Genomic DNA, 26,192 nt, shown 5'->3' on the forward strand with positions numbered 1-26,192 from the left:
GTAAGGAAATTTCACTAATGGTGTACTTCTGCTCAGAACTAAACCCGACCGATATGGTTGGTTATCTGCTGATGTTTGATTCATCCAGTCTCATGGCCTTCACTGCTTCAAGGAAGAGGATGTTTGTTGAGGATCCCTCGTTTACGAATACTCTCTTGACTAGGATGTTGGCGATCTAGAGGGAGATGACCAAAGCATCATGATGAGGGGCGACAAGGGTGACTGGCTCGTCATCTTCAAACTAAATGACTTGGTTGGTCTACACCCGAGGGGATGGATGAATGGACCAGACTTCTAGGTGATGGTTGGCTTGGGCATAGCACTTGGCTGAGGAATAACTCACCCTACTGATTTCTGACCTTCTAGAGATAATAGAGTAGAACCTTTTTAGTGTTGGTTCTCGTGGAGGGGGAGATGTTTCTTTCGAGCTTCTTTGCCGACTGTATTCTTCGCTTTCTCTGTCAATAAGTCTTGGAGATGTCCCATTTTCAGTAGTGCTATGACTTCCAATCTTAGGGCAATGCAATCGACGGTGTTATGACCATGATCGCCGTGGAATTCGCACCACTTGGTCGTGTCCCTCTTTGCGTCGAGATTGAGCTTGGGTGGCCACTTTACAGTAGGTCTCATTCCTTTCATGATTGCCACGACATGGGCTGGTTCGACGTTGAGGTTATACTTTAGAACTTTGAATTGGTTTGATCCAGATAGTCTATTTTCGGCTCTAGTTGACTGGCAGTCGTATGATTTTTTTATTCTGCTCGAATTGCGGGGAGGGGGCTCAAACGATCTGAACTCTGGCCTTCTTTCATTCTGCCTTTGGTGACGGTCATCATATCTGGCATGCCTCATTCGATTCACCTCATCTTCCTCCCACCTGATTTGGATCACAACTCTGGCTAAGGCGTCTTCTATTGTGGTGCAGCCGAGCTTTGTCAAGTCTTTGTATAGTTCTCCATTTGGGAGGAGGCCCTTTCTGAAAGCATCTACCACTGTTTCTGGATTATAGGATGGGATAGAGATTTTTTCTTTGTTGAATCTGCTGACGTACTCTCTCAACGACTCCCCCCTCTTCTGGTAGACTATGTACAGGTCAGCTGATAACTTCTCTAGTTTCTTGCTACTGGCGAATTGTTCAACGAAGGTGTCAGTGAGTTGGGAAAATGAGTTGATTGAGTTGTTTGGAAGGTTAATGTACCATTGAAGGGCTGGTTTGGAGAGGCTTGAGCCGAAGCTCTTACACATGCAGGCTTCCCTTAGTGTTCGGGGTATCGAGGTAGCAAACATCCGCTGCTTGTATGAGGCTATGTGGTCATCCGAGTTGGTTGTGCCATCGTAAGGCTTCATGCTAGTGATGGTGAATTTGTGTGGCATCTCGGCTAGTGCGATTGCATCCACAAAGGGTAAATCGGTATAGCAGTGAAAGGGTGAATCGACATAGCAGTGAGGTTGGCTCTTTTTGGTTGGGATTGGTACTCTAGGTATACGCCTCATCATCGCCTTTATGTTAGCCAATCTTTTGGCCAATATCTGCTCCATGGGCGAGGCAGAGGCCACCAGGTCGGCCTGATTGGCTTGGTTGGTCATGTGATTCACACTTGATACGTTTCTTTGGGTCAAGTCACGTGGGGTAGCTTGGCGAACCATTCCATCATGTACCGCTTGGTAACTCGGATCTCCATTCATTCCCTCCGGTTAGATGGTTCCCATTGTGACTAATCGGGTGTTTCAGCCTGCATGGATGGTTAGAGGGGTTATTTGGGAGTCGCTCAGTCCGTGGGGATAGATGGAGTCAAGTGGGGTGGATTAAAGGTGAGGGAGCCCACTCGACCCACGAGGATGAATCGAGCCAAATGGGGTTTGGGTAGGAATGGTTGATTGGAGATGAGACGGGATGGCAAAGATGGGTGGCTCTTGTTGTGGTAGGCTTTCTGTAACTTGGATGTCTTGATCTCGTGCTTAAAGCAGGTCGACCGAGAGTGGCTCCATTGGTAGTCCCCGCACAATTGGATTTAGGGCTGAATCGTCCACTAGTGATGAATAGAGTTGTTGCGATCTTGTATCCAAGATCGTTGGTCTATGATCTAGAGTCTGGAGAGGCTGCATGAACGGAACTGATGTGTGGAAATGATTGGGTTATACCTAACAAGACTGAAGCTCAAGGTCATAAAATTGACCTACCTTCTCTTTTACAGACTAGTTTTCGGCCCGGATGGAGGCATTTTCGGTCTAGATGGCGGTGTTTTCAGCTTCCAATGCTGCCACCTTGTCTGAGTGTTGTTGCATAAGGGCAGTTAAAGCTTCGAGTCTGGCCTCGAGGCTAGGATTGGTGTTATCTGAATTTTCAATCATAGGGAGTTTCCTTATAAAGTAGGGTTTGAAAGATGAATGATTGCCAGAGACCCCACGGTGGGCGCCAAACTATAGATGCAAAAAAATATACCTTTATGAAAATAGGGTCTAATCCCATGAGGTTGAGGCCACTAGCAATCTGCTGTACCTGCACACGTAAGAAAACAAGCGTGGAGCGAACAGGAAACACCGGAGTGGTGTTTGTCATAGGCACTTTGACGCTCAAGTCAGTAAGGTCGAGTAAGGCTAATTTAGTGAGGGTTAGGGAGAGAGAAGCATGAAGAAAACACCGCTGTACCTAAACACGCAAGAAAACAAGCGTGAAGCGAACGGGAAACACCGGGGTGGTTTTTTCGTAGGCACTTCGACGCTCAAGTCAGCAAGGCCGAGTGAGGCTAATTTAGTGAGGGTTAGGGAGAGAGAAGGTTACCAAAAGTCTAGTCAAAGACTATAACTACGGTTGTGATGCGAAATTCTCGAGAGTGAGAACTGCAGGGTCTGAAGGCGTAATGTTTGTGTCCCTTGTGAGAGGGTTGACCTCTGTTTAAATAGCGATTGTAGGATCTTCAAATCCTGGTAGGACTGTGAGTCCTTGGAGTTGAGGTTTTGTGAAAAAGGAGAACATTTGGCTTCCTTACCTTAGTATGAAAGGGAGTCCCAGTGGGTCTAAGACACGGATCTTAGCTGAATTAGGATAGTGATGGACCTCTTTGATAGAGTTTGGGTAGTACCAAGGTAAGTAGGCGACCCTTGGCTCCAAGTAGATCTTAAGTCTAGAAGGTGGTCTAGGATCATAGGGCTTGGGCCTAGATAAACCGACGGTGAGGCCTAAATGAACCGGGCTTGTGGTGATTGGGTCTAAGTAGTGGGCAACTGGGTAGGTGTACCAAACGGACCTGGTGGGCGAAATCGGTTGCGGGCCCAATCGGAATTGGGCCATGATTCCGAGCTTTGTTGAAGGTGTCTTCGTCTTTGGGCCTATTTGGGCCGAAGACATTTTTTGGCCCTAACATGAAGGGATTGATATTTTGTATTCTTCATATTAATGAGATTCCTATAAATGTAGAAATATATTTATGTTTTGGTACATCATTAACAGAAATAAAGAGAGGTGCTCAATCTTTAATTTGTATATATTTGATATGTTTTGTTACTGTCACTTTATTGACAATATTTTTTATTGTAATTTGATGTAGGTATATACGATTGGTGGAAAGAAGAAACTTCTCCTCATAGTTACAATATAGTTCCTGCTAAAGGTAATAACTCTTTTGTAGTAATATAGGTTCTGCTTAATGTAATGTCCTGTATTCTTTTGCTAAAACATCAATTTCACTACATAATTATTATGAGAAGTCATTTGGTGAACCATAATATTGGCTGTTGAATTGTAAGAAGTCAATAGTCGAATAATGCCGAACCATTATCCTGTCTAATATTTCTGTAAATAAAATGTACATGTCGAACCATGCGGACTCATTATTTTGTTTACAATTGTGATGTAGGATTGTATTAAGTCATCTGCTGATCCATTTTGCGCTAAAGGTAATAACTCTTTTGACTATTGAGTAGTACTATAGCTTCTGTTAAATGTAATTTAATGTCTCGTATTCTTTTTTTTTTTTTTTTTTTTTTTGCTAAATGTAATTTAATGTTCTGTATTCTTTTGCTAAAACATCAATTTCACTGCCAAATTATGAGAAGCCATGTGGTGAACCATAATAGTGGATGTTGAATTGTAAGAAGGCATTAGCCGAACCTGCCGAACAAGTATTTTGTCTAACATTTTTGTAAAATAAATCCACATGTTGAACCAATAATCGAAAACCAAAAATCAGAAGAATAATTTGTAACCAAACTACAGTAAATCACACAAACAATGATGATCGGATTTGAGGGTTTTTTCATTAAATAATTAGAATAATATCCGTTTACAAATTTGTCCATAAGTTAACAAATTTTATTGTGTATATATAATGTCTGTATTTATTGGTTACGGGCTCACGGCAATGAAAAGTTTGACACGTTTTAGCTTCAAAAGCCAATATGAGAATAGGTGTAAAGGGATTCATCTTTTTCAACTCTTAACAGTTTGTCAATAAAATCAATAAAATTTCATTACATATACACACTATTATTTAAAAATTATATACATTGATAATTTAGATTGATGAATGAGAAATAATGTATGCATATGGTACTATATATATATTGACTTGATAAATGAATAATATGATATACAGTTATACACAATACATTATAGACGCTGTCATCTCTTTATAAAAATTATCACTTCTTTATTAAATTAATGTATTGATTGTTTAAATATCTCTCTCTCTCTATATAAATATTTAATATATTTTTTAATCTCTTATTTTTGTCAGTTTTAGGATACTATTTATATTGTATAATTTCCTAACTATATTAGTATATTTTGTAATTTATAACTAACATAATTAGAAGATTCAGTAGATCATCTCCAACCTATATAATGTTTGTACTTTTATAGTAGATATCAACCAATTGAAACATCTAATTATTCAAACAAACATGGTATCAAAACTCAAAACCACTTTCATAAGTTGCGCAGACTAGGGCTACAAACGAACCAAACTGTTCGCGAACAGCTCGATGTTCGTTCGATAACTGTTCGACTCAACTTGATAATAAACTGTTCGCGAACAGTTCGATGTTTGTTCGATAATATGTTCAATTCGAGTTCGAACATGGGATGTTCGTTCAATTATGTTTGTGAACATTATACGTTCGATTGATCCATCCGTTCGCGAATAATCTGTTTGATTATTCGTTCATTTATGTTCGAAAAACATGGTATACATTATTATAATTTATATTTTTTTTATTTTTATATTATGTTTGGTTTAGTTTGGATGAATTTTTTTTTATGGTAATCAATAATAAAATATTATGATGCTTTTGTTTTTCTTATATATATAATATCTTTGGATTTTTTTTTTCCCAAATGTTATCAATAATTAAATATATAAGTATATAGTATTTTAATTAAAAAGTAATAAATTAATATGATGCATAGCATGACAAATTTAATAACATAATAGATTGTATAATCAAGTGATATATGATATAGCAAATCCAATAATATAATAGCTTCATATTTTTCCAAATGTAATCAATAATTAAATATTATAAGATATCATTTCAATTAATAAATAATCAATATAGTATGGTAAATTGATGAACATAACATATTGTATAATCAAATGATGTATAGTAGAATAAATTTAATAATATAATGGCTTAGTTAAATATAGTATGGTAAATTGATGAACATAACATATTTTATAATTAAGTGATATATAGCATGACAAATTTAATAATATAATAGCTTAATTAAATATAATATGACAAATTTATGAACATAACATATTGTATACTCAAGTGATATATAGCATGCCAAATTTAATAACATAATAGCTTAATTAAACCTAAATTAATCACACATTTGTATTGATCATATAATACAATAAACCCTCATACCACTAATGATTTAATTATTTTAATGGTTTGATGTTTATTCTAACTTAATTTTTTTTTTTCCTTTGTGTATTTTAGATAGAGGAGCAATTGGAGATTGATCTTCCCATCAATTGAATCAAGTATATTGATATATGATTACTTTTTTAAGTGTAGCCATATTTAAAATCAGTCTATTATTACTAATGATTTTCAATTTTTTTTTTCTTTTGTATGTTCACACTATGTACTATATAGTGGCATGTTCACTCTTGTTGGAATCCTTTTGGTTGTGCTGTATTGTTTATGCAAAATGCAAATTCCTTTTGTTTGTGTCATGTTTGATATTGAACCAAATTTGTTTTGAACGATTTATTGTTCTGTTAAATTTATTTTGAAGTTTTATTATTTATGATGGCTACTTATTTTAATTTATTGAGTTTTTATTGATTTATTTAAAATATAAATATAGATAGAGAGTTGGTTTATTTTCAAATGCTGAATTAAATGGTTATGAATTATAAATTGTTGTATATTTTTTTTTTAGAGCATGAATTGGAAAGTTGGTGTATATTTTTTATTTGAACAGGTATTTAAAAGTTATCGAACGAATTATTCGAACAGATATTTATGAGTTAGTCGAACGAGTTAGTCAAACGAGTTAAGTCGAACGATCACGAACTGATCGTTTTGTTAATCAAACGAACTCGAACAGTCATCTTGTGTTCGTTCGAGTTTGAACACAAATTCCTTCATGCTTATCGAATGAGTTTCAAATGGGAGTGTTCGTTCGTGTTCGGTTCGATTACAGGCCTAGCGCGGACCTTTCAACTTGTTATTATACAATAGAGGTTATTAGTTTATCAAATATTAATTTATGGAAGTTATATTGTATGTATAATGTACTCAAATCAAAATCAATCTCAATCTCAGCCAAACCAATCTTGGATAAAGCTTGTAACTCATACATAGTAAGAAATATATTTTTGTTCCAGAATCTACAATAATCAATAAATGTTTACATAGGCTTTACAATTATATATTGGGGTATCATGAATTTTTTCCAGGAAATTAAACTGTTAATTTTTCTTAGTTTGTGATAATGACGACAAGTTCATTGTTAAACCAAGAAGAACTTGATCAACTTCCCAAACAATTATTCTGGAGTGCCGAGTTCTCTACGAATGGGAAGGTTTTTGGAAACGCGGTGAAATTTTAAAAGATACGTTAGTCTTGTGTTGATGCGTGATTTTGACACCAATTAAACGCACGTGTGAAATGCTGAGCTGGCCCAGAAGACACATGCGAATGGGGGTAGTGAAATGAATAATAGGTGAAGAAATAATGTTTTAAAGTGGTTCGGATGCTTAAGCAAGCGACTTCTACGTCCACTGATGTTGTATTAATATGGAGGGTCAGGTCGCGTTCAGCGAGCTGGCTTGCAAATGATTACAGAAGAGAGAATAAGCTATTACAGAGACAATTTAGCTATTACAGAGTGAAAATGAGCCAATCCCACAAACGGGAGAGGAGCTCTCTATTTATAGTGGGACGAATTAGAATAATGATTACAGAATCCGTAAAAAGGGGGCAGGTACCGTGCCAATCCTTCTTTGCGTCCCGTTGCTGACCCCACTCGAGTGATTTCCTCGTTTAGTACAGGGGTTGGGCATGTGGACGACCTCCAGCCTTTCATCAGTCTAGCGCGCACCCACTACAGTGGCAGGAGCATGCTGCTCATGCCAGCATGCGACGTGGCAACGTCTGAATGGTTGTAGGATCTGCCTAGGCTCTGACCATTTACGCTGATTGGGCTCTACGTCAGCCCTACTTTTTCAGGCATTATAGAAGTCCCCTAGTTTTTAAGGTTTGAGGATCGAACCTTGGAAACTACATAATTATGCCTTGACTTGATGCGTTTGAAGAGATAATGGTTGACTACACCTGCTTGCAAAGAGGTCAAGAACATATTTCAACACAAGCAACCTGAAACAATATTCGCTATAAAGTCAGCGACCTGACTTTAGATCGTATTCAGTGCCATAATGATTATGCCGACCTGGACTGAATTCTGTGACCTGATTACCCTTAGCAGGTTTTGTTAAGAACAAAGGATCACGTTGCTCGCAACTGATGAGATGAGATTGAAGAGTTACGTCGCTTCACAACTTACAAGACGAATAGTGTTTTTCATAACGACCTCTTCAGGTGTTTTTCCCTTACGCTTTTGCTTGCAGGTGCATTTAATGAAATGCCTTCTGTTCTGACAGACGTGCCTTATGCGCAATAAGTGACAACCATGCGCATTAAATGCGAGCCATGTTGAAACGACATTTCCTATCAGAGCATTAAATGCGAACGTGGGCGCATTTAATGTGGAGGAGGGAGAACGTGCTGTCGCTTGAGTTTTTCAACAGAAAAGAACGACGATTTGGTTTCTTGAGGCGTGATGGTCACTCTTCTTTGTTGATTCGCGACATGTGGTCATGATCAACAGTCAGATACATTTTTTGCCCAAACGTCGTTTGAATCTGGGAAACCAAAGCGCCTTTTCCTTCACTATAAAACCCAGATTTACTTCAGGCAATGCCACAATATTCATCTTTTTAGAGAGAGCAAGAGATTTTCGTGAACTCTATTTCTTTGCTTTTCAGACCGGTGCGCACTTGATATTTGAAGCAGAAGGATCGATCTTCTCATTTCAGGAGGTAAGGATTGTCCTTCTACTACTTTTATTGTTGTTTTCGGTAGTCGTCATGTGACGATAGTTCGTCGGTAGTTGACCGAAGATGAAATACTCTCTTCGGGATTGAGCTATTAATGGTGGCTCTAAAAGTACTCTGTTACGGTTTTTCTAGGGTTTAAGGGAGGAAATATTTATTATTTCCTTCCACGTCATCGTACAGAATAGTGTACGAGGACTGAACGATTCCCTGCTTGTTGCTTTTGTAGACCATTGTAGAATGGACCCCTCAACGACTAGAGCCGAGGAAGGGACCAATTCAACTGCGCAAGATGCTTCTGCGAGTTCCCCTCAAGAGATCCTGTCGATGCTTACTGACGAAGAGCTCCAAAGGGTGATAGACTAATACGCTATTAGCATGGAGGTCTTTTGAGACAGGACACGCACAGCTCAGAATCTTCCACGAGGGCTGGTCCTCGACCATTTCGGGATTGCACCTTTGTAGCACACACCGAACGCGTACATGATAACAGTGGCCATGTACATTGCGTGCCGTGAAAACGGGCTGGGTGAGCTAACTGCGCTAGAGCTTGGTTGTTCGTATATCCTAAAAAAGAGTAAGGACAAAGATTCCTACTACCTTTCCAGGCGAACCACCATTGGAGCGGGAATACATAGTTACCCAAGCAATGCGGGGGTGTATGAGACGAAGTTCTTTTTCTTTCGTTATGACGGCCTTTGCTACTTCCAGGATCCGAGTAGGTTTTCCTTCCTTATCGCTTTGTGAACTTTTTTTTGGTCTTTGCAAACAAGTTCTTATTTTCTTTGCAATTAACAAAACGACCAGTTTAGAGCTCCTTGCGGATCTAGACAGGATTACTACCTTCGGCTTTTTGCCCGAAGAAAGTCGCAACGCTAGATTGCTTGTGACAACCGTAAACTTGCGAAAATACGGCTTTTTCAACTCAGAAGCTACCTTAAAGCCCCCACCGAGTAAGCTTCGCAACCTTGGTTTATTTTTGTTGTGTGTGTATCGAACTGTTTTGCTAACGACGTTCATATGCAGCGACCATGCCTCCAAAGGTGTCCAGATTGCCACAAGCAAGGCAATTCACCTTCCCTAGAGTGGGGGCCATTGGACCGACTGGAGGTGCTCCCACCGGTCCCCCCGTCGGAAAGGCGTCGGTTAGTGCTTCGGTCTGACCTGCGGGTGCTCCCCAGCCCTCAGATGTTCGTCCGAGGCAGAAGATGACAGCCCAACAGCCTAAGAAGAGGCAAATTTAGGCCAAAGAATCACAGTTCGAACCGGAAGACCTGGGTGTTCAGCCCGAGAGGTCGTAGGCCTACCAAGCACTTCGCTCGAGAGGGCCTACCAGGGGTATGACTGATATCTTTATTGCCCCGGGGGTATTGCGAACAAGGAAAAGCGAGATCGCAAACCCTGGGAGGAGACCAGGCAAGGAACCGGTGGGCGGCACGACTCCTGCTGGAGGTGCAGGCGCGGGCATGAGCACGAACACGAACACTCCTATGCTTGACTCAATGGGACAACTTCCAGACCATCTGTAGCCGGTGGTTTTTACCCTGCTAGAGTGTGGGCTCGCAGAGGCTTTTGAGGAGTTCATGGCTTCCGATTATGTGGACTTGATGTCCACATCCATTCAGTACCTAAGCAAGGTAGGACGAGCTATCCTCGGCGAGGACTTTGCTTCTTTTCGGTAGCAAAGAAACTAACTTGTTATTTCTATTGTTCGCAGGCCTTGCTCTCCATGCAACTATCCCTACAAAAGGTCCAACTGGGAGCCGCTGAAGGGATGGTCGTGCTGAAAGAAGAGAACACTCGGCTTAAACGGGACTTGGAAGCCACTGAAGCAGAGAAAGACTTATCCACTGCTTCGACGAACCAGTACCTGAATGAGAGGAACGCTGCTCTTCGCATGGTGGACTTCCAGAAAGTTGAGCTAGAAAAGCATAGAGAGGAGATGAAAGAGCTTCAGAGGACAGTGGCTAGACTCACTAGGGAGGCTGGCGAGAAAGACCAAGAGCTAAAAACGACCTCTGAGCGGGCCGTGCAGGCAGAGCGGGAGAAGGGCAAGCTGTGGGAGGCCACCGAAAAGCAAATGCAGGCGCTTGAGGCCGAGTTGCAAGCTAGTCAGGGAAGAGTCACTTCGTTGACTGAAGAGATACAGCGTCAAGGGGCGGAGATTGAGTCGAAGGCCGTTGAATGGGTAATTCAATCCATCTAAGCCTTTCGGTCGAGGAATCCTGGACTGGATATGTTCGACCTCCCAAAGGAGTATTAGGAAATCCTTAGATCTATGGCGCAACTCAACGATGAGGAGGCAGCGGAGGCCACCCGAGGACCTGACCAGGAGGAGCATTCGGGGTATGTCCCCGAAGAGCCCGTAGCTGGCCAAGTGATTGGCAATCAGCCTGGGGATGACGAGGTCGCTCCTCCAGGAATTGGGGATGAAGGCCACTGATTCCCTTTACTTTTGTATTGCCTTTCCCATGCTTGCTTTTTGTATTCCTTTTATGAATAAAGACAAGGCTTTCTTAATCCGTTATGAATATTTACAATTTTCGTACTGTTACACATGAGGTCGCACTCTAATTGTTTTACCATTACAATGGAACAAGTTTGTGCGAACAAAATCATACACATGGGAAGATAATAATTACAAACGAACAGAATTATAGAATTGTACATTTGCTATTTACAAAGACTTAAGAAAGGTAAAATCTTTACAAAGAAAAATTGAGTTTGGAATTACTGATAATATGGTCGCAGATGTTCAGCATTCCAAGCTCGTGACACTACAGAACCATTCAACAGAACCATTCCTTCTTTTGAGATGGTAAGTCCTCGGTCTTATCACTTTGGCGATGCGGTATGGGCCTTACCAGTTTGGTCCTAAAACTCCCGCACTTGGTTCCCTAGTACCGAAAAGAACTTCTTTCAAGACAAGGTCGCCGACCTGGAAGTCTCTTCTTCTGACCTTAGAGTCGAAGAACCTTTTAGCGTGTTACTGATAGGCTGCTATTCTTAGCTGACCCTTGCTGCGATGTTCTTCAACTAGGTCTAGACTTGCGCGCATAAGCACTTCATTGTCAGTTTCGTTGAACAGGTCCCTCCGAAGTGAACCGGTCTCTACCTCCATAGGGATCATCGTTTCGTAGCCATATTCTAGCGAAAAAGGGGTTTTTGAGGTAGAGGTTCTCAGAGTTGTCTTGTATGCCCATAGGGCTTCGGGGAGGTCGTCGGCCTAATTCCCTTTGGCCGCGTCAAGTTTGGCCTTTAGAGTGTGCTTGATGGTTTTGTTGACAACTTCAACTTGACCATTCACTTACGGTCTTGCGATAGAGGCAAACTTTTATGGATACCCAACTCGTCACAAAATTGTTTGAACTCCTCGTTGTCGAACTGCTTGCCATTATCTAAGATGAGGGTATGAGGAATCTCGTAGCGGCACATAATGTTCTTGAAGACGAAGTCCTTGAGCTTTTTGGTGGTGATTACAGTTAATGGTTCTGCTTCGACCCACTTGGTGAAGTAGTCTACCGCGATCACCGCGTATTTGACTCCCCCTTTACCAACTGGCATGGGACCAATGAGATCAATTCCCCACATGGAGAATGGCTAGGGGCTGGTCATGGTTATCAGTTGGTAGGAAGGAGCTTGCGGTATGTTCACGAACTGTTAGCACTTGTCACATTTTTTGACAAAGTTGTAGGTGTCTTCTTGGATCATGGGCCAATAATACCCTTGACGAACAACTTTGTTGGCGAGAGATCGTGCGGCTGTGTGATTACTGCAGATCCTTTCATGTATCTCTCTCATGATGTAGTCTACTTCTTCGCTAGTTACACATCGGAGGAGAGGGGCGCTAAACCCTCGCCTGTACAGCTGGTCTTTGATAAGGGTGTAACGAGCAGATCTTGTTCCCAGGGTCCTTGCCTCGACCTTGTCGTTGGGCAAGGTCCCATCTCAGAGATACTGAATGATAGGGGTCATCCAGAAAACTGATTCTGCAGTATTCATGGCCTGTTCGGTTGAGCTAACATTGGGGGCCTCTATGAACCGAACAGGAATGTTTTTCGGTGCATCCGAGTCTAACGATGAGGCTATCTTTGCTAAGGCATCTGCCACAGAATTGTTATCTCTAGAAATCTGTGTGATCGTGAAGTGCCTGAACGGCTCGAGTACGACCCTGGCCTTCTTTAGATAGCTGATCATATTTTCTTCCTTGGCCTAGCACTCCCCCGAAATATGGTTGACAACCAGCATGGAGTCGTTGTGGATGCTGATCGTAGTCGAGCCCATTTCTCTGGCCAACTACAATCCAGCGAGTAGAGCTACATATTCAGCCTCATTATTGGTCGCTTTGAACCCAAACAGGAGGATGCCATAGACACGAGCCCCTTCGAGACTCAAGAGGAGAAGATTTGCCCCGGCTTTCTTTCTGTTCGATGATCCATTGACGTAAAGGCTCCAGGTCAAAAGATTTTGGGCAGTTTCTTGAATGGCTTCGCTGGGCAGTTGCTCTGACTCATTCGTCAGATGATATGAGAATTCTGATATGAAGTCGGCAACGGCCTGCCCTTTGATGGTTGCTTTCGGTCTGTACTTCAGATCGAACTGACTTAATTCCATGACCCATTTAAGTAATTTACCCGATGCCTCTGATTTCTAGAGGACCTGCCTGAGCGGATAATTGGTCATTACATGGATCGTATGGGCATGGAGTAAGGTTGTAACTTTTGGGAAACGATCAGCAGGGCATAAGCTAATCGCTCCATTTTTGGATACCGTGTCTAGGCATCCAACAGACGCTTGCTCACGTAATACATTGGCCATTGGACCCTGTTCTCTTCCCAAACTAAAGCTGCGCTGACCGCAAACTGAGAGACGGACAGGTACATGAGGAGGATCTCTTGCGGGAGAGGTTTGGATAAAAGAGGTGGCTTTTCGAGGTGTTTTTTAATGCTCTAGAATGTCTGTTTGCATTCGGGAGTCCACTCAAACTTCTTGTTGGCCCTTAGTACTTGAATAATGGCAAGCAACGGTCTGTTACTCTCGATATGAAGTGACGTAGTGCCGTAATTTGCCCATTGAGACTCATAACCTGCTTCTTGGACGTCGGGCTTTCCATATCGAGGAGAGGTTGGATTTTCTCGAGGTTGATCTCTATTCCCCTCTGGTTAACCATGTATCCCAGGAATTTCGTCGAGGATACTCCGAATGAGCACTTGAGAGGGTTTAGCTTCATTTGTATTTCTGGATGATATCGAACATCTTAGCGAGATGTGCTATATGATATGAAGCGACGTGTGACTTGACCAGCATGTTGTCCATATAGACCTCCATCTACTTCCCGATCTGCTCGGAGAACATTCGGTTAACCAGCTGCTGGTAAGTTGCGCCAACGTTCTTAAGGCCGAAGGGCATAACCTTGTAGCAATACAGCCCCTGATCTGTCACAAAGGAGGTATGCTCTTCTTCCGGCGCGTACATCAGAATTTGATTGTATCCCTAGTATGCTTCCATAAAACTCAGCAGCTCGTGCCCGGAGGTGGCATCCACAAGCAAGTCAATCCTAGGCAGGGGAAAACTATCTTTCGGGCATGCTTTGTTGAGGTCGGTGAAGTCAACACCGGTCTGCCATTTGTCTTTTGGCTTCTCTACTAGAACTGGGTTGGCAACCTAGCTCGGATAGAGCGTTTCTCGGATGGATCCATTCCGAAGGAGATTATCTACCTTAAGTTTCAAGGCAACATATCACTCCGGATCCATCGCTCTTCTCTTCTAGCAAATTGGCTTGGCTTCACTGTCGATGTTTAAGGCATGGCAAATAACATTCAGGCTGATCCCGACCATATCTGCATGCGACAATGCCAACACATCGATATTCTCTCTGAGGAAGTCGACCAGTTCGGTGGCGAGCTGGGGGTTGAGATTGCTTTCAATCCTCAACACTTTGCTCGGCTCGCTCTGGTCGACCGACATCTCAGATAGATCCTCAACTGGCCCACTGGAAGGGCATTTTTGAATACGAGGATCCATATTATCCTCGGTCAGGCCAGACTACGGTTCGATCCGGCTGATCGCCATTGCTTGCCGGGGAATGCCGCGCGAGATGCCCTTCCCTTTGCACGTTATCTGCACTGCCTTTACATAACAGTCGCGAGATGCGTGTTGAGATTCGCTTACTTCCCCTATCCCCGTCGGGGTGGAAAACTTCATCTTGAGATGGTATATCGAAGTGACCGCCTTGAAGTTTCTCAGTAGAGGTCACCCCAGAATTCCATTAAAAGCGGATGGGCAATCCACTACTAAGAATTCTGTTATTTTGGTCACCTCGTCAGAGTCACCCAGTATGACTGGAAGCGAGATCGTTCCTTTCGGGATCAGGTGGTCCCCGGTAAAATCATATAGGGGGATCGAGGCAGGCTTCAGGTCGGCCTCGTCTAAATTCATTCTCTCGAAAGTTGTTTGGAACAGGATGTTCACAACACTTTCGTTGTCCAGTAACATTCTGTGGACGTCGAAGCGCCCTACTTGGGACGTGATCACGAGGGCGTCATCGTGGGGATGATACAATCGGACTGCGTCCTTTTGGGAGAAGGTAATTTCCTCCTCTTTGCGAACCTTTGGTGGTCGCCGCGTCGTATTCATTACACTGATGGGGTCGTGATGGGCTGCACGAGCATATCTTTCCTAGGCACCTCACAAATTTCCCGCGAGGTGCGGCCCTCCGAAGATTACTCTAACGTTACAGATACCCTTGCGATCACGACGCTTCTTTCCTGGTTCCTCTTGATTTTTCTCCCTCGTGAGAGTAGAGTCATCAACGTACTCTTTGAAATGCCCCTGCTTGATAAGGTTTTCGATTGCTTGTTTGAGAGCTCAACACTCATTAGTGTGATGCCCATTGTCCCGATGATAACGACTATTTTTTGTTATTTTTGGATGAAGAGGGACCTTTAATGGGCTCGAACTCTCCGAGCAGACTGGCCTCTTCTGACTTGTCAAGAATGGCCGAGACAGATGCATTTAAAGGAGTATATTGACTCATGTCGTGATTGCGATGAGGAACCAGAGCATAAGACTTCTTGGGCTCAAACCGCAGTTTCTTTCCTTTTTGTTGATCATTATTAGCCCATTTGCAATAAACCCTCATATTTTCCCCCCGACCAGGTGCACTACTTGAAGTGTTGGGGTCGTGGCAGTGGAGCACTGCCATGGAGTTTTCAATACGGAGGTATTTCTCTGCTAGGTTGTAAAAGCGGGTGAGGGAAACATCATCCTCAGCCTGTCATTCTTTCCACAGATCGGTCTGTGGGTGAACTCTCGCAATGATGAGAGTCCGAACAGACTCTTCGGGAGTGTGAGCTACCTTATGAAGCTCTTTGTAGAATCGATCAATGTAAGACTAGAGGGATTCATCCTTCTCTTGCCTTATGTTGCTGAGGTAGCTCAAAGGTATTGAAAACTTCCTGTTTGCTTGGAAGTGTCTTAGGAACGTCGTGCTCATTTGAGGCCACGAGCTAATCAATCCCGCTTGGAGCGACCTGAACCACCGTTTGGCATGAGAGGTTAGAGTTACTGCCAGGCAACGACACTTTACCAAGTTTGAAACCTGGTGAAGCTCCATCAGGTCGTTGAATTCATACAAATGATCTTGCGGATCATAATTTCCATTGAACGCCTGCATATCGAGCATTCTAAATCTTGATGGAAGAGGGCTAATAATACCGCCGGAGAAAAGGGAGACACTGCTGTGACATGCCCTTGCTCATTTTGCTGAGCTTTTAGCTAATCTAGGGCTCGTTGTAGCTCCTCAATCTGAGACAGCGAAGCTATCTGGGGTTTGTTTTCCCCCATGCGAGTTCGACCCTCACAATTGCGGTTGAGGAAAGTCCAGAGGTCGGATTCCTCTTCTCCTCGGCCGGTAGTTCCGGTCGCTCTTGACACACGCTGGTTAGAGCCGTATGATGGTGATGAATGGTGCGAGGAATTTTCACGACCTCCGCGGTGGTACAAACCACCCTGCGGAGTGTGGGAACCTCCTGCACGATGACGATCGGGATCGTTATTCTGGCGGTGATGAGAATCGTCCCGCCTAGCACTTTTATGGGAGTGCTCATGCAACGTGGCAAGGGATGGCTTAGGATGCGACCTGTCACCGAGCTTTAATGCCATGGGTATTCTACTTGGGACATGGTCGGTGTTTGCCAGCCCTTTGGAGCCCTTAGGCCCGCTGTACGCCATTTGCTTACCTTTCCTTTGATGCGATACAGTACGCGCGGCATGGGCTATTGCCCTTTTTTGTGCTTTCATGTGACTTGCAAGCGTTTTTGGCGGCTGCACCGCCCCATTTGATTCGGGTGGCATACCCCGGTTCAAATGGTCCAACCTTTGGTTGACCATTTGGAGAGTATTGTTGAACCTCTCCAGGTAGCTCATGACAACAGGGTCAAGTTGTGAGCTTGAAGGGATATCCCCCACGACATTTTGTGGAACTGAGGGCACCTCGAGAGAAGTGTCCTCTTGTACCTGGGGGATCTCCTCAACACCATGATTGGTTAGCTCAGGTTCGAATCGGTGAGCCATTTGCTATTGTAGGACTAGTTAGTCAGAGATTCTCCTGATGAAGGACGAATACTAAATCAGACCCTCCTTCTAGCGCCAAACTGTTGGTGCATGATTTTGACACCAACTAAACGCACGTGTGAAAGGCTGAGCTAGCCCAAAAGACACACGCGAATGAGGATAGTGAAATGAATAATAGGTGAAGAAACAATGTTTTAAAGTGGTTCGGATGCTTAAGCAAGCGACTCCTACGTCCATTGATGTTGTATTAATATGAAGGGTTAGGTCGCGTTCAATGAGCTGACTTGCAAATGATTACAAAAGAGAGAATAAGCTATTACAGAGAGAATTTAGCTATTACAGAGTGAAAATGAGCCAATCCCACAAACGGGAGAGGAGCTCTCTATTTATAGTGGGATGAATAGGAATAATGATTACAGAATCCGTAAAAAGGGGGCAGATACCGTGCAAATCCTTCTTTGCATCCCGTTGCTCACCCACTCGAGTGATTTCCTCGTTTAGTAGAGGGATTAGGCACGTGGACGGCCTCTAGCCTTTCCTCAGTCTGGCACGCACCCATTACACTGGCAGGAGCATGCTGCTCACGCCAGCATGCGACGTGGCAGCGTCTGAATTGCTGTAGGATCTACCTAGGCTCTGACCATTTACGCTGACCGGGCTCTGCGTCAAGCCTACTTTTTTAGGCATAACACCTTGCAATCTCACTTTGAACCTCGTTCCGGTGATATTATCTTGGCTTCCTCCATGAAAACAGGAACTACTTGGCTTAAAGCCCTTTGTCTAAATTTGCATCATGGGAAGTCAAAATAAAGATTCTGATGGTGATGATGAAGATGAACTTCAACTCAAAAACCCTCATGCTTATATATGGAGTTTGGAATATGTATTCTCGGATCTTGATTTACAAAATCAACTTCATTATCTTCCAGGTTTTAAATCTACTAGACTCTTTACACTCATTTGCCTTACAATGCTTTGAATGATTAAATTAAAATTTCAGACTGCAAAATTGTTTACGTAGTCCGAAACCCTAAGGACACTACTTTGGTGTCATCGAGGCATTTCTTTAACAAAACGCTTCGGCCAAATCAAGAACCATATCCTTTAGAAAAAGCTTATGATTTCTTTAAAAAGGATGTTCATCACTTCAGACCATTTCTGGATCATACGTTACAATATTGGTCCGAGAGCTTGAAGATGCCGAACAAGATACTTTCTTAAAGTATGAAGATCTGAAAAGAGATCCCAAAAGGGAGGTGAAAAGGCTAGCTTCATTTCTTGGACGGCTATTTCATAATAAAGAGGAGCTGGATAAGGTTTTATGGAGATCAAGCTTGAACAGGCTTAAGAACTTGGAGGTGAACAAAAATGGTATTTTTACCAGCTCCTTCGTATCAACAGCACAAAACAATTCCTATTTTAGGGTCGGTGTTGTTGGGGATTGGAAGAACTATTTAACGCCAGAGATGAAGCGTAATCTAGACAAAATTGTAAACAAGAAGCTAGATGGGTCTGGCCTTGGTTTAAAGGCATAAAGTTTCAATGATATAAATGATCATATTTTAAAGATACTTTTTTTTTTTCAACTGTTACAATAAAACTAGTGTAATTCTCTTTAAAATTATGATATAAATTAAGTTGTGTAGATTGTATGGGCAAAAAATCGTATTGAGTCTTACGAGGTATAATAATGAAATAAGCATATTATAGTTCAATGTTTTAGCCCAATTTCGATTAGGCATACACTTAAATCCATGTTGTGAATTGACCAACCTATGAGTTTGAGTATCCTGTAAGTGAAGGTAAATCGGGTTCCATCCCATTAGCCTACAACAATCTAAAATAGGAATTAAAATCCTATTTACTTTCCACTTCAATCAGGATCCTGATTCCTAAATCTTACTTGAAGTGATAGGCCTAATCCGATAAAGGTAAGTCACAAGATTTTTTTTCCTAATAACATACTTTAAATGCAATATTAACTATTAAAATACATTATTCAATAGATTAAAAACTTATTTAAAAAATAAATAAATAATATTACAACATATGTATGTACACACACACACACACATATATATAAATCAAACACTATGAAAAATGAACTGTTTGGTATTTTTATCTTCGAATTGTAAAGCACACCATTTTTATTCACCTCCAAATTTTTTAGTCTCTCCAAGCTCGATTTCCATATCACCTTATCCACTTCATCTTCATTATCAAACGGTCGTCCAAGAAATGAAGCTAGCCTTTTCACCTCTCCTTTGGGATCTCTCTTTAGATCTTCATACTTCAAGAACAATATCTTGTTCAGCATCTTCAAGCTCTCCAACCAATATTGTAAAACATGATCAAGAAATGGTCCAAAGAAACGAACACCTTTACAAAATTCATCAAAAGCTTTTTCAAATGGATACAGATCTTGATTTGCTAGAATGATATTGTTGAGAAAGTGCCACACTGAAACCAAAGTGTCCATAGGGTTTCGAGTTATGTAAACAATTTTGCAAACAGAATTCTTAATAGAATCTGGGAAATCACTATAAGGCAAACGAGTGCCAATGATTCTGGGAGATTTTAATCCTGAAAAATTGAAATCTTCGGCGTATGTATATTCTAAAGGCTTAACAACATTTCTCACTGGAAGTTCATCATGAACACATCTTTGCTTTGGTCGCTCATGATGTAAACACAAAGGGCCTTAAGCCATGTAGTTCCTGTTTTCATTGATGAAGCCACGACGACATCGTCAGAACGAGCATTGAAGTGTGATTTGAGGGCTAACATCGTTTGTAGAACATAGACGCTGTACCAAAACCCTTCCCATTGGTAGACATCTGCACCCCATTGGCAGGCCACCGTTGGAGCTTGGGTGGCCCAACTTCTTAATTTTTTTTTTTTTTTATTTTTTTTTTTGAGATTCTAGTATTCTTAAATACATTTTCATATGAAATACCTATTTCAACAATTAGGAAATATATTTATTTAATTATATAATTTTTTAATTTTGAATTTAAAAAATTACAATTGTTTGAAATACATTTTGTTTGAACTGCAAATAATGCTTATGATAGTAGCCCACTTAATAAATATTATTTTTAATGAGAATTTAAAGATGTGTTGTAAAAAAAAAAAAGAAGGAAAAAGAAGTTTTAACATATTGTATTTTGAGCAAGGTTTTAAAACCTGGCTGGCCAATCGATTTAATTGGTCTGACCGGAACCCGAGGCCTTAGCCAGGCCGGGTTCCCAATTTGAACTATTCACCCATGGAAAAAGCAAACCCTAGATTTATGGACGATGATTGGTGAGCAAACGGTGGTAAAGCTATTTGAGGTTTTGAAGAGGAAGTGTCAATGAGTTGAAAGGTGGCAACGAAGGTGATTTTCAGTGAGTAAAACAACTGAAAAAGGAAAAAGTCGTGCGGCCACAATAGCAGGCTATTGCGGGCAATTGGTAGGGCCTACAAGGGGAGGGTGAGATGGGTTTTGGTCAGGAGGATGAAAGGAGTGTTTTCGTGATGATGAGGGGTGTTTTCGATGTCGAAAACATGCCCTATTTGACTTGGGTTGTCAACGCCGACGGTGGTTTATTTGCCTTAAAATGGTTCGATTTTAGCCAAATCTTAGCGAGATTTGCTGAGGAATGGCTCAAGGGATGAGTGAGATTTGCATTTGGTATGTTGTTGCGGTCGATCAGTCGACCAATGATTTGCATTTGGGGTGTTTTTGCTAGATTCAAACCTCTAGGGACTGATGTGTAATTTTTTAGGGGTGTTATATAAACCAACTTGAATCCAATTTGGATTGTGATCATACATACATTAAGTAGCTGCTAAGAATCACACTATAATTTCCACAAACAAAGCTTCACCCCCACTCAAGAAACAATTAGGAAACTAATTCGATCTCCTGAAGTTGTACGAACAAGTATCTTGAGATTGATAAAATAGATATGAATGAATGTCTTCAAATGGCATTGAAATTGTACGAACAAGTATCTTGAGTTAGACAAAAATAGATTTGAATGAATATCTTCAAATGGCAAATAAGGCAGTACATAATGATATCCTCAAGCCAATCAACAATGCTTAAGACTAAAATCTCTTCGAAATAATAGATTGTCAAATGATATCCATATAGTATTTGTTGATATAGAAATCTACACCAATCAGAGAATTCCGATTGACCCTGTCGGAACCGAAATGGATGTGCGTATGATTACAGATAACCGGTAGTGGATGAATAATAAATGCAATAAAATAAATGGTAGAGAGATTTTTAAAGTGGTTCGGCAAGTTAGAACTTGAGCCTACATCCACTGTTATATTATTGTTTTTGAGAGCTTACAAAGAATAGTATAATTCCTAGGAAAATTTGCTTAGAACAATTGTCCAGCCCCTTTGAAAACAAGTTATGATGAGTTTATATAGCACCCATTTACATGATAGAGTTCAGATAAGATTCAAATATGTATGATTAGGAAGTTGCATGATCTTCGGCTACCTTAGTTGGAATCTAAGTCAATCTAAAAATCTTCCTTCCAAATTAAGTCAATCTAAATATCTTCTCTCTTAATAGGAAATTATCCTCTCCGGATTAACTGTACAACAATAGCCCCCTAGTTTTTGGAGTGCGTAATCACGCTTCAAAAACTCATGTCTTTGATTTGGATGGTTGTCGCACTATAGGCTGTAGTCTCGAACTGAAGAACTTGAATTATGCTTGCCGCAATCTAAGAGATCTGAGAGATCTTGAACACGTGATCTCAAGCGAATGAGCGAGCTTATGATTAATCAGAGAGCATAAAGAATTTGATCTAAGAGCACAGGGAGCTCGATCAGAGAGCATAAGGAGCTTGATCAAAGAGCATAAGGAGCTCGATCTAAGAGTGCGAGGAGTTCGATTAGAAAACGCGGAGAGCTTGATCAGAGAGCATAGCTCAATCAAAAAGTATGGAGAGCTTGATCTGAGAGTATAGCTTGATCAGAAAGTAGGGAGAACTTGATCTGAGAGCATAGCTCAATCAGAAAGCATGAAGCGCTTGATTTGAGAGCATTGCTCGATCAGAAAGCATGGAGCGCTTGATCTGAGAGTATTGCTCGATTAGAAAGCATGGAAGGCTTGATCTAAGAGTATAGCTCGATCAGAAATCATGGAGAGCTTGGTATGAGAGAATTGCTTGATTAGAAAGCATGGAGAGCTTGATTTGAGAGCATGGCTTGATCAAAAAGCATGGAGAGCTTGATTTGAGAGCATGGCTCGATAAAAAGTACGAAAAACTTGATTTGAGAGCATAACTTGATCAGAAAGCATGGAGAGTTTGATCTGAGATCATTGCTAGATCAGAAAGCATGGAGAGCTTGCTCTGTGAGCATTGCTCGATCAGAAACCATGGAAAGCTTGATCTGAGAGCATTGCTCGATCAGAAAGCTTGGAGAGCTTGATCTGAGAGCATTGCTTGATCAGAAAGCATGGGGAGCTTGATCTAAGAGCATTGCTCGATCAGAAAGCATGTAGAGCTTGATTTGAGAGCATTGTTCGATCAAAAAGCATGGAGAGTTTGATCTGAGAGCATTGCTTGATCAGAAGTATGAGGAGCTTGATCTGGAGCATTGCTCGATCAGAAAGTATGGGGAGCTTGATCTGAGAGCATTGCTCGATTATAAAGCATGGAGAGCTTGATCTGAGAGCATGACTCGATTAGAAAGCATAGAGAGTTTGATCTCAGAGCATAGCTCGATTAGAAAGTATGGAGAGCTTGATCTGAGAGCATTACTCGATTAGAAAGCATGGAGAGCTTGATCTGATAGCATGATCTGAGAGCATGACTCGATCAGAAAGCATAGAGAGCTTGATCTGAGAGCATTGCTTGATCAAAAAGCATGGGGAGCTTGATCTGAGAGCATTGCTTGATCAGAAAGCATGGAGAACTTGATCTGAGAGCATTACTTAGTCAAAAAGCATGGGGAGCTTGATTTGAGAGCATAGCTCGATCAAAAAGCATGGAGAGCTTGATCTGAGAGCATAGCTCGATCAGAAAGCATGGAGAGCTTGATCTGAGAGCATGGCTCAATCAGAAAGCATGAAGAGCTTGATATGAAAGCATAGCTCGATCAGAAAGCATGAGAGCATAGCTCGATCAGAAAGCATGAGAGCTTGACCTAAGAGCATGGCTTGATCAAAAAGCATGGAGAGCTTGATCTGAGAGCATAGCTCGATCAGAAAGCATGAGAGCTTAATCTGAGAGCGTTGCTTGATTAGAAAGCATAGAGAGTTGGATCTGAGAGCATTGCTCGATCAGAAACCTTGGAGAGCTTGGGAGCTTGGGAGCTCTTTCTAATCTAAGAGATTTGAGCATGCGATCTGAGCGATCTGACCACACGATCTGAAGTTGAAGATCAGAGTGATCTAAGCGTGTAATCTGAGCAATCTGGCCGTGCAATCTGAGAACTCTGATTTGGAACAGGCTTCAGTATTTTGACAATAACTTGAGCTACAGACCTCATATTTGGATGATTCTTAGACTGTCAAAAATCTAACTTGAAGGGATACAATTCTTATGTCTACCACTTAGCCAGATTCAAACTTTATCCTACTCAGATTTTCACATTTGATAACGTGATTCTAGAAAAAGAAGCTGGGATTTGCTGAAGAAGTTGAGACTTGCTGGAAAAATAGGGAGAGTTGGTATGAATCAAGTCTTCCTTCTAGCACCAAAATGTTGATACATAAATCTGCACCAACCAGAGAATTTTGATTGACCCTGTTAGAACCGGAATGGATGTGCGCGTGATTACGGATAACCAGTAGTGGATGAATAATAAATGCAATAAAGTAAATGGCAGAGAGATTTTTAAAGTGATTCGGCAAGTTAGAACTTGAGCCTACGTCCACTGTTATCTTATTGTTTTTGAGAGCTTACAAAGAACAGTATAATTCCTCAGAAAAATTGCTTAGAACAATTGCCCAGCCCCCTTGAAAACAAGTTGTGATGGGTTTATATAGCACTCATTTACATGATAGAGTTGAGATAAGATTCAAATACGTAGGACTCGGAAGTTGCATGGTCTTTGACTACCTTAGTTGGAATCTAAGTCAACATGAATATCTTCCTTATAAATTGAGCCAATCTAAATATCTTCTCTCCTAATAGGGAATTATCCTCTCCAGATTGACAGCACAATAGTATTAAAACCCAACCACCCCATCTTAGAAACATTTAATATTTAATTTAAAAAGTAACAAAAATATGAATTGTAACACATGGTCATTGTTATATTATACCACACTTCTTCATCACCATTTGTTTGTTAGTTGAAACTTTTTGAAAGTTTGCTAGTTTTATATATATCAATTTTGTCTCATCTATCTCAGACTCTCACCCACCAAATTAATTGCCTTCAAATAACTCATGTGCAAAAATTTTCCTAGCACTTATAAGCAAAGTTTTTATACCCGTCTTTGATCCCGTCAAGTGGCCAGTCCACAGTCCGACCAACGGTCGGACTAGTTACTTTATACTGATGTCAGTATGATGTAATAAAATTTTAAAACTCTAATAATTAATAAATTTTATGCTAACTTTAGGGGTTTTATGTCATGTTGATGTCACTAATTCTCTGACCCAATGGTTTAACTGGCGATTCAACATTGTTCAATCGGTTCAACCCTAGGTCAATCTGTGCAATGGCTAAAACGAGTTTTAGTCATTTAGTGGACCGCATTTGGGATCGGTTGGTCTAGCCTGAGTTTTAAAACCATGCTTCTATGCTGTTTCCCGTGTGTATTGCGGGCTCTAAACTTTGCAGAAAGAAAAATTAAGATAAAATCGCCTATCTATCCAATAAAATTATATCACGTTTTTCTTTCATCTAACTATATCAGTCGATTTAAAGTTAGGATATGATTGGTCTATCCACCTCACACTTTCTATGGTAGAGTAAGACAAGCTCTATATATGTTGTCGATGAATTTAGAACATTAAGCGGAAGTAGCTTGAGCTTGTTAGGCATGGAAATCAAAAAAGATTCATAGTTGCAGCAAGAATTCCTTGATCAACTTCCCAAGAAATTGATATGGAACTCCCATATCCTTTACCAACTGCAAGCCTTTTGGTACAGTGCCGAAGTCATTCAAGGTATTCGAAACTTTCATTCTCATTTTGAACCTTGTTCTGACGATATTTTCTTGACTTCCTCTATGAAAACAGGAACTACATGGCTTAAGGCCCTTTGTGTTTCCATCATGGGAATAAAAAATAAAGATCCAAATGGCGGTGTTGAGGATGAGCTTCAACTGAAAAATCCTCATGAACACGTAAGAACAGTAAAATATATGATTTATTCTTCGATACTTCAAATCTTGATCTCTCCCCGAAACTCGAAAGACATTTTTTTGTCACTTTGGCACTATTTAAACTGATGGTGTTATGGCCGGAGAATTCAAAGAAAAGAAAGGAAAAACTGGAAGAATATATGGAAGGCTTATAACATTACATTAAGACTGATAATTTATACAACAATGCAACTAAAATATCCACTGTTACAACAACTACAGCAGGGATATTTTCATATTTTGAATTTAAACTCCAACAACCAACTAAAGCATACACAAAACACATCATTTACAGGTCTTAATCACACCTAAACAAATCATCAACAAAGCACCAAATTCTGCAGCTCACACATGTCAGACCAACTGCAGCAACTGAACTCAATTGGTGCCAAAACCTTTCAAACTGCAAACACGAACTTTGATGCAGTTCCAGCAAAATATCACTGCATCAACACTCCTCCTTGATAGTTTTGTTGGAAACAACAAGTTTGAGCCTAAGATCTTCAAACTTGGCTTTGGACAATGCTTTGGTCATAATATCAACAATTTGATTTTCACCCCTGCAATGGATTAAACTAACTTTGCCATTATACTCAGCTTCCCTCACAACATGAAATTTTATCTTGATATGCTTGGTTCTGCCGTGAAGTACTGGATTTTTGGCCATGGCAACTGCAGACTGGTTGTCACACAGAATTAGATTGGGCTTCCCT

The 26,192-nt window shown here is 41.1% G+C and overlaps 1 protein-coding gene and 2 pseudogenes across 1 annotated transcript; 1 reads left to right on the forward strand and 2 right to left on the reverse strand.

Annotated features, from left to right (window-relative positions):
* Positions 1-387: 387 nt before the first annotated feature.
* On the reverse strand, positions 388-1,686 carry LOC116140397. Its single transcript, XM_031426037.1, has one exon. The coding sequence runs from the start codon at positions 1,684-1,686 to the stop codon at positions 388-390; it is 1,299 nt and encodes a 432-aa protein (XP_031281897.1).
* Positions 1,687-10,848: 9,162 nt separating this feature from the next.
* Positions 10,849-18,679, forward strand: LOC116140398 (annotated as a pseudogene).
* Positions 18,680-18,917: 238 nt separating this feature from the next.
* LOC116140399 lies at positions 18,918-26,146 on the reverse strand (annotated as a pseudogene).
* Positions 26,147-26,192: the final 46 nt, after the last annotated feature.

This window comes from Pistacia vera, unplaced genomic scaffold (assembly GCF_008641045.1).
Source record: "Pistacia vera cultivar Batoury unplaced genomic scaffold, PisVer_v2 Contig372, whole genome shotgun sequence".
NCBI classification, from domain to species: domain Eukaryota; kingdom Viridiplantae; phylum Streptophyta; class Magnoliopsida; order Sapindales; family Anacardiaceae; genus Pistacia; species Pistacia vera.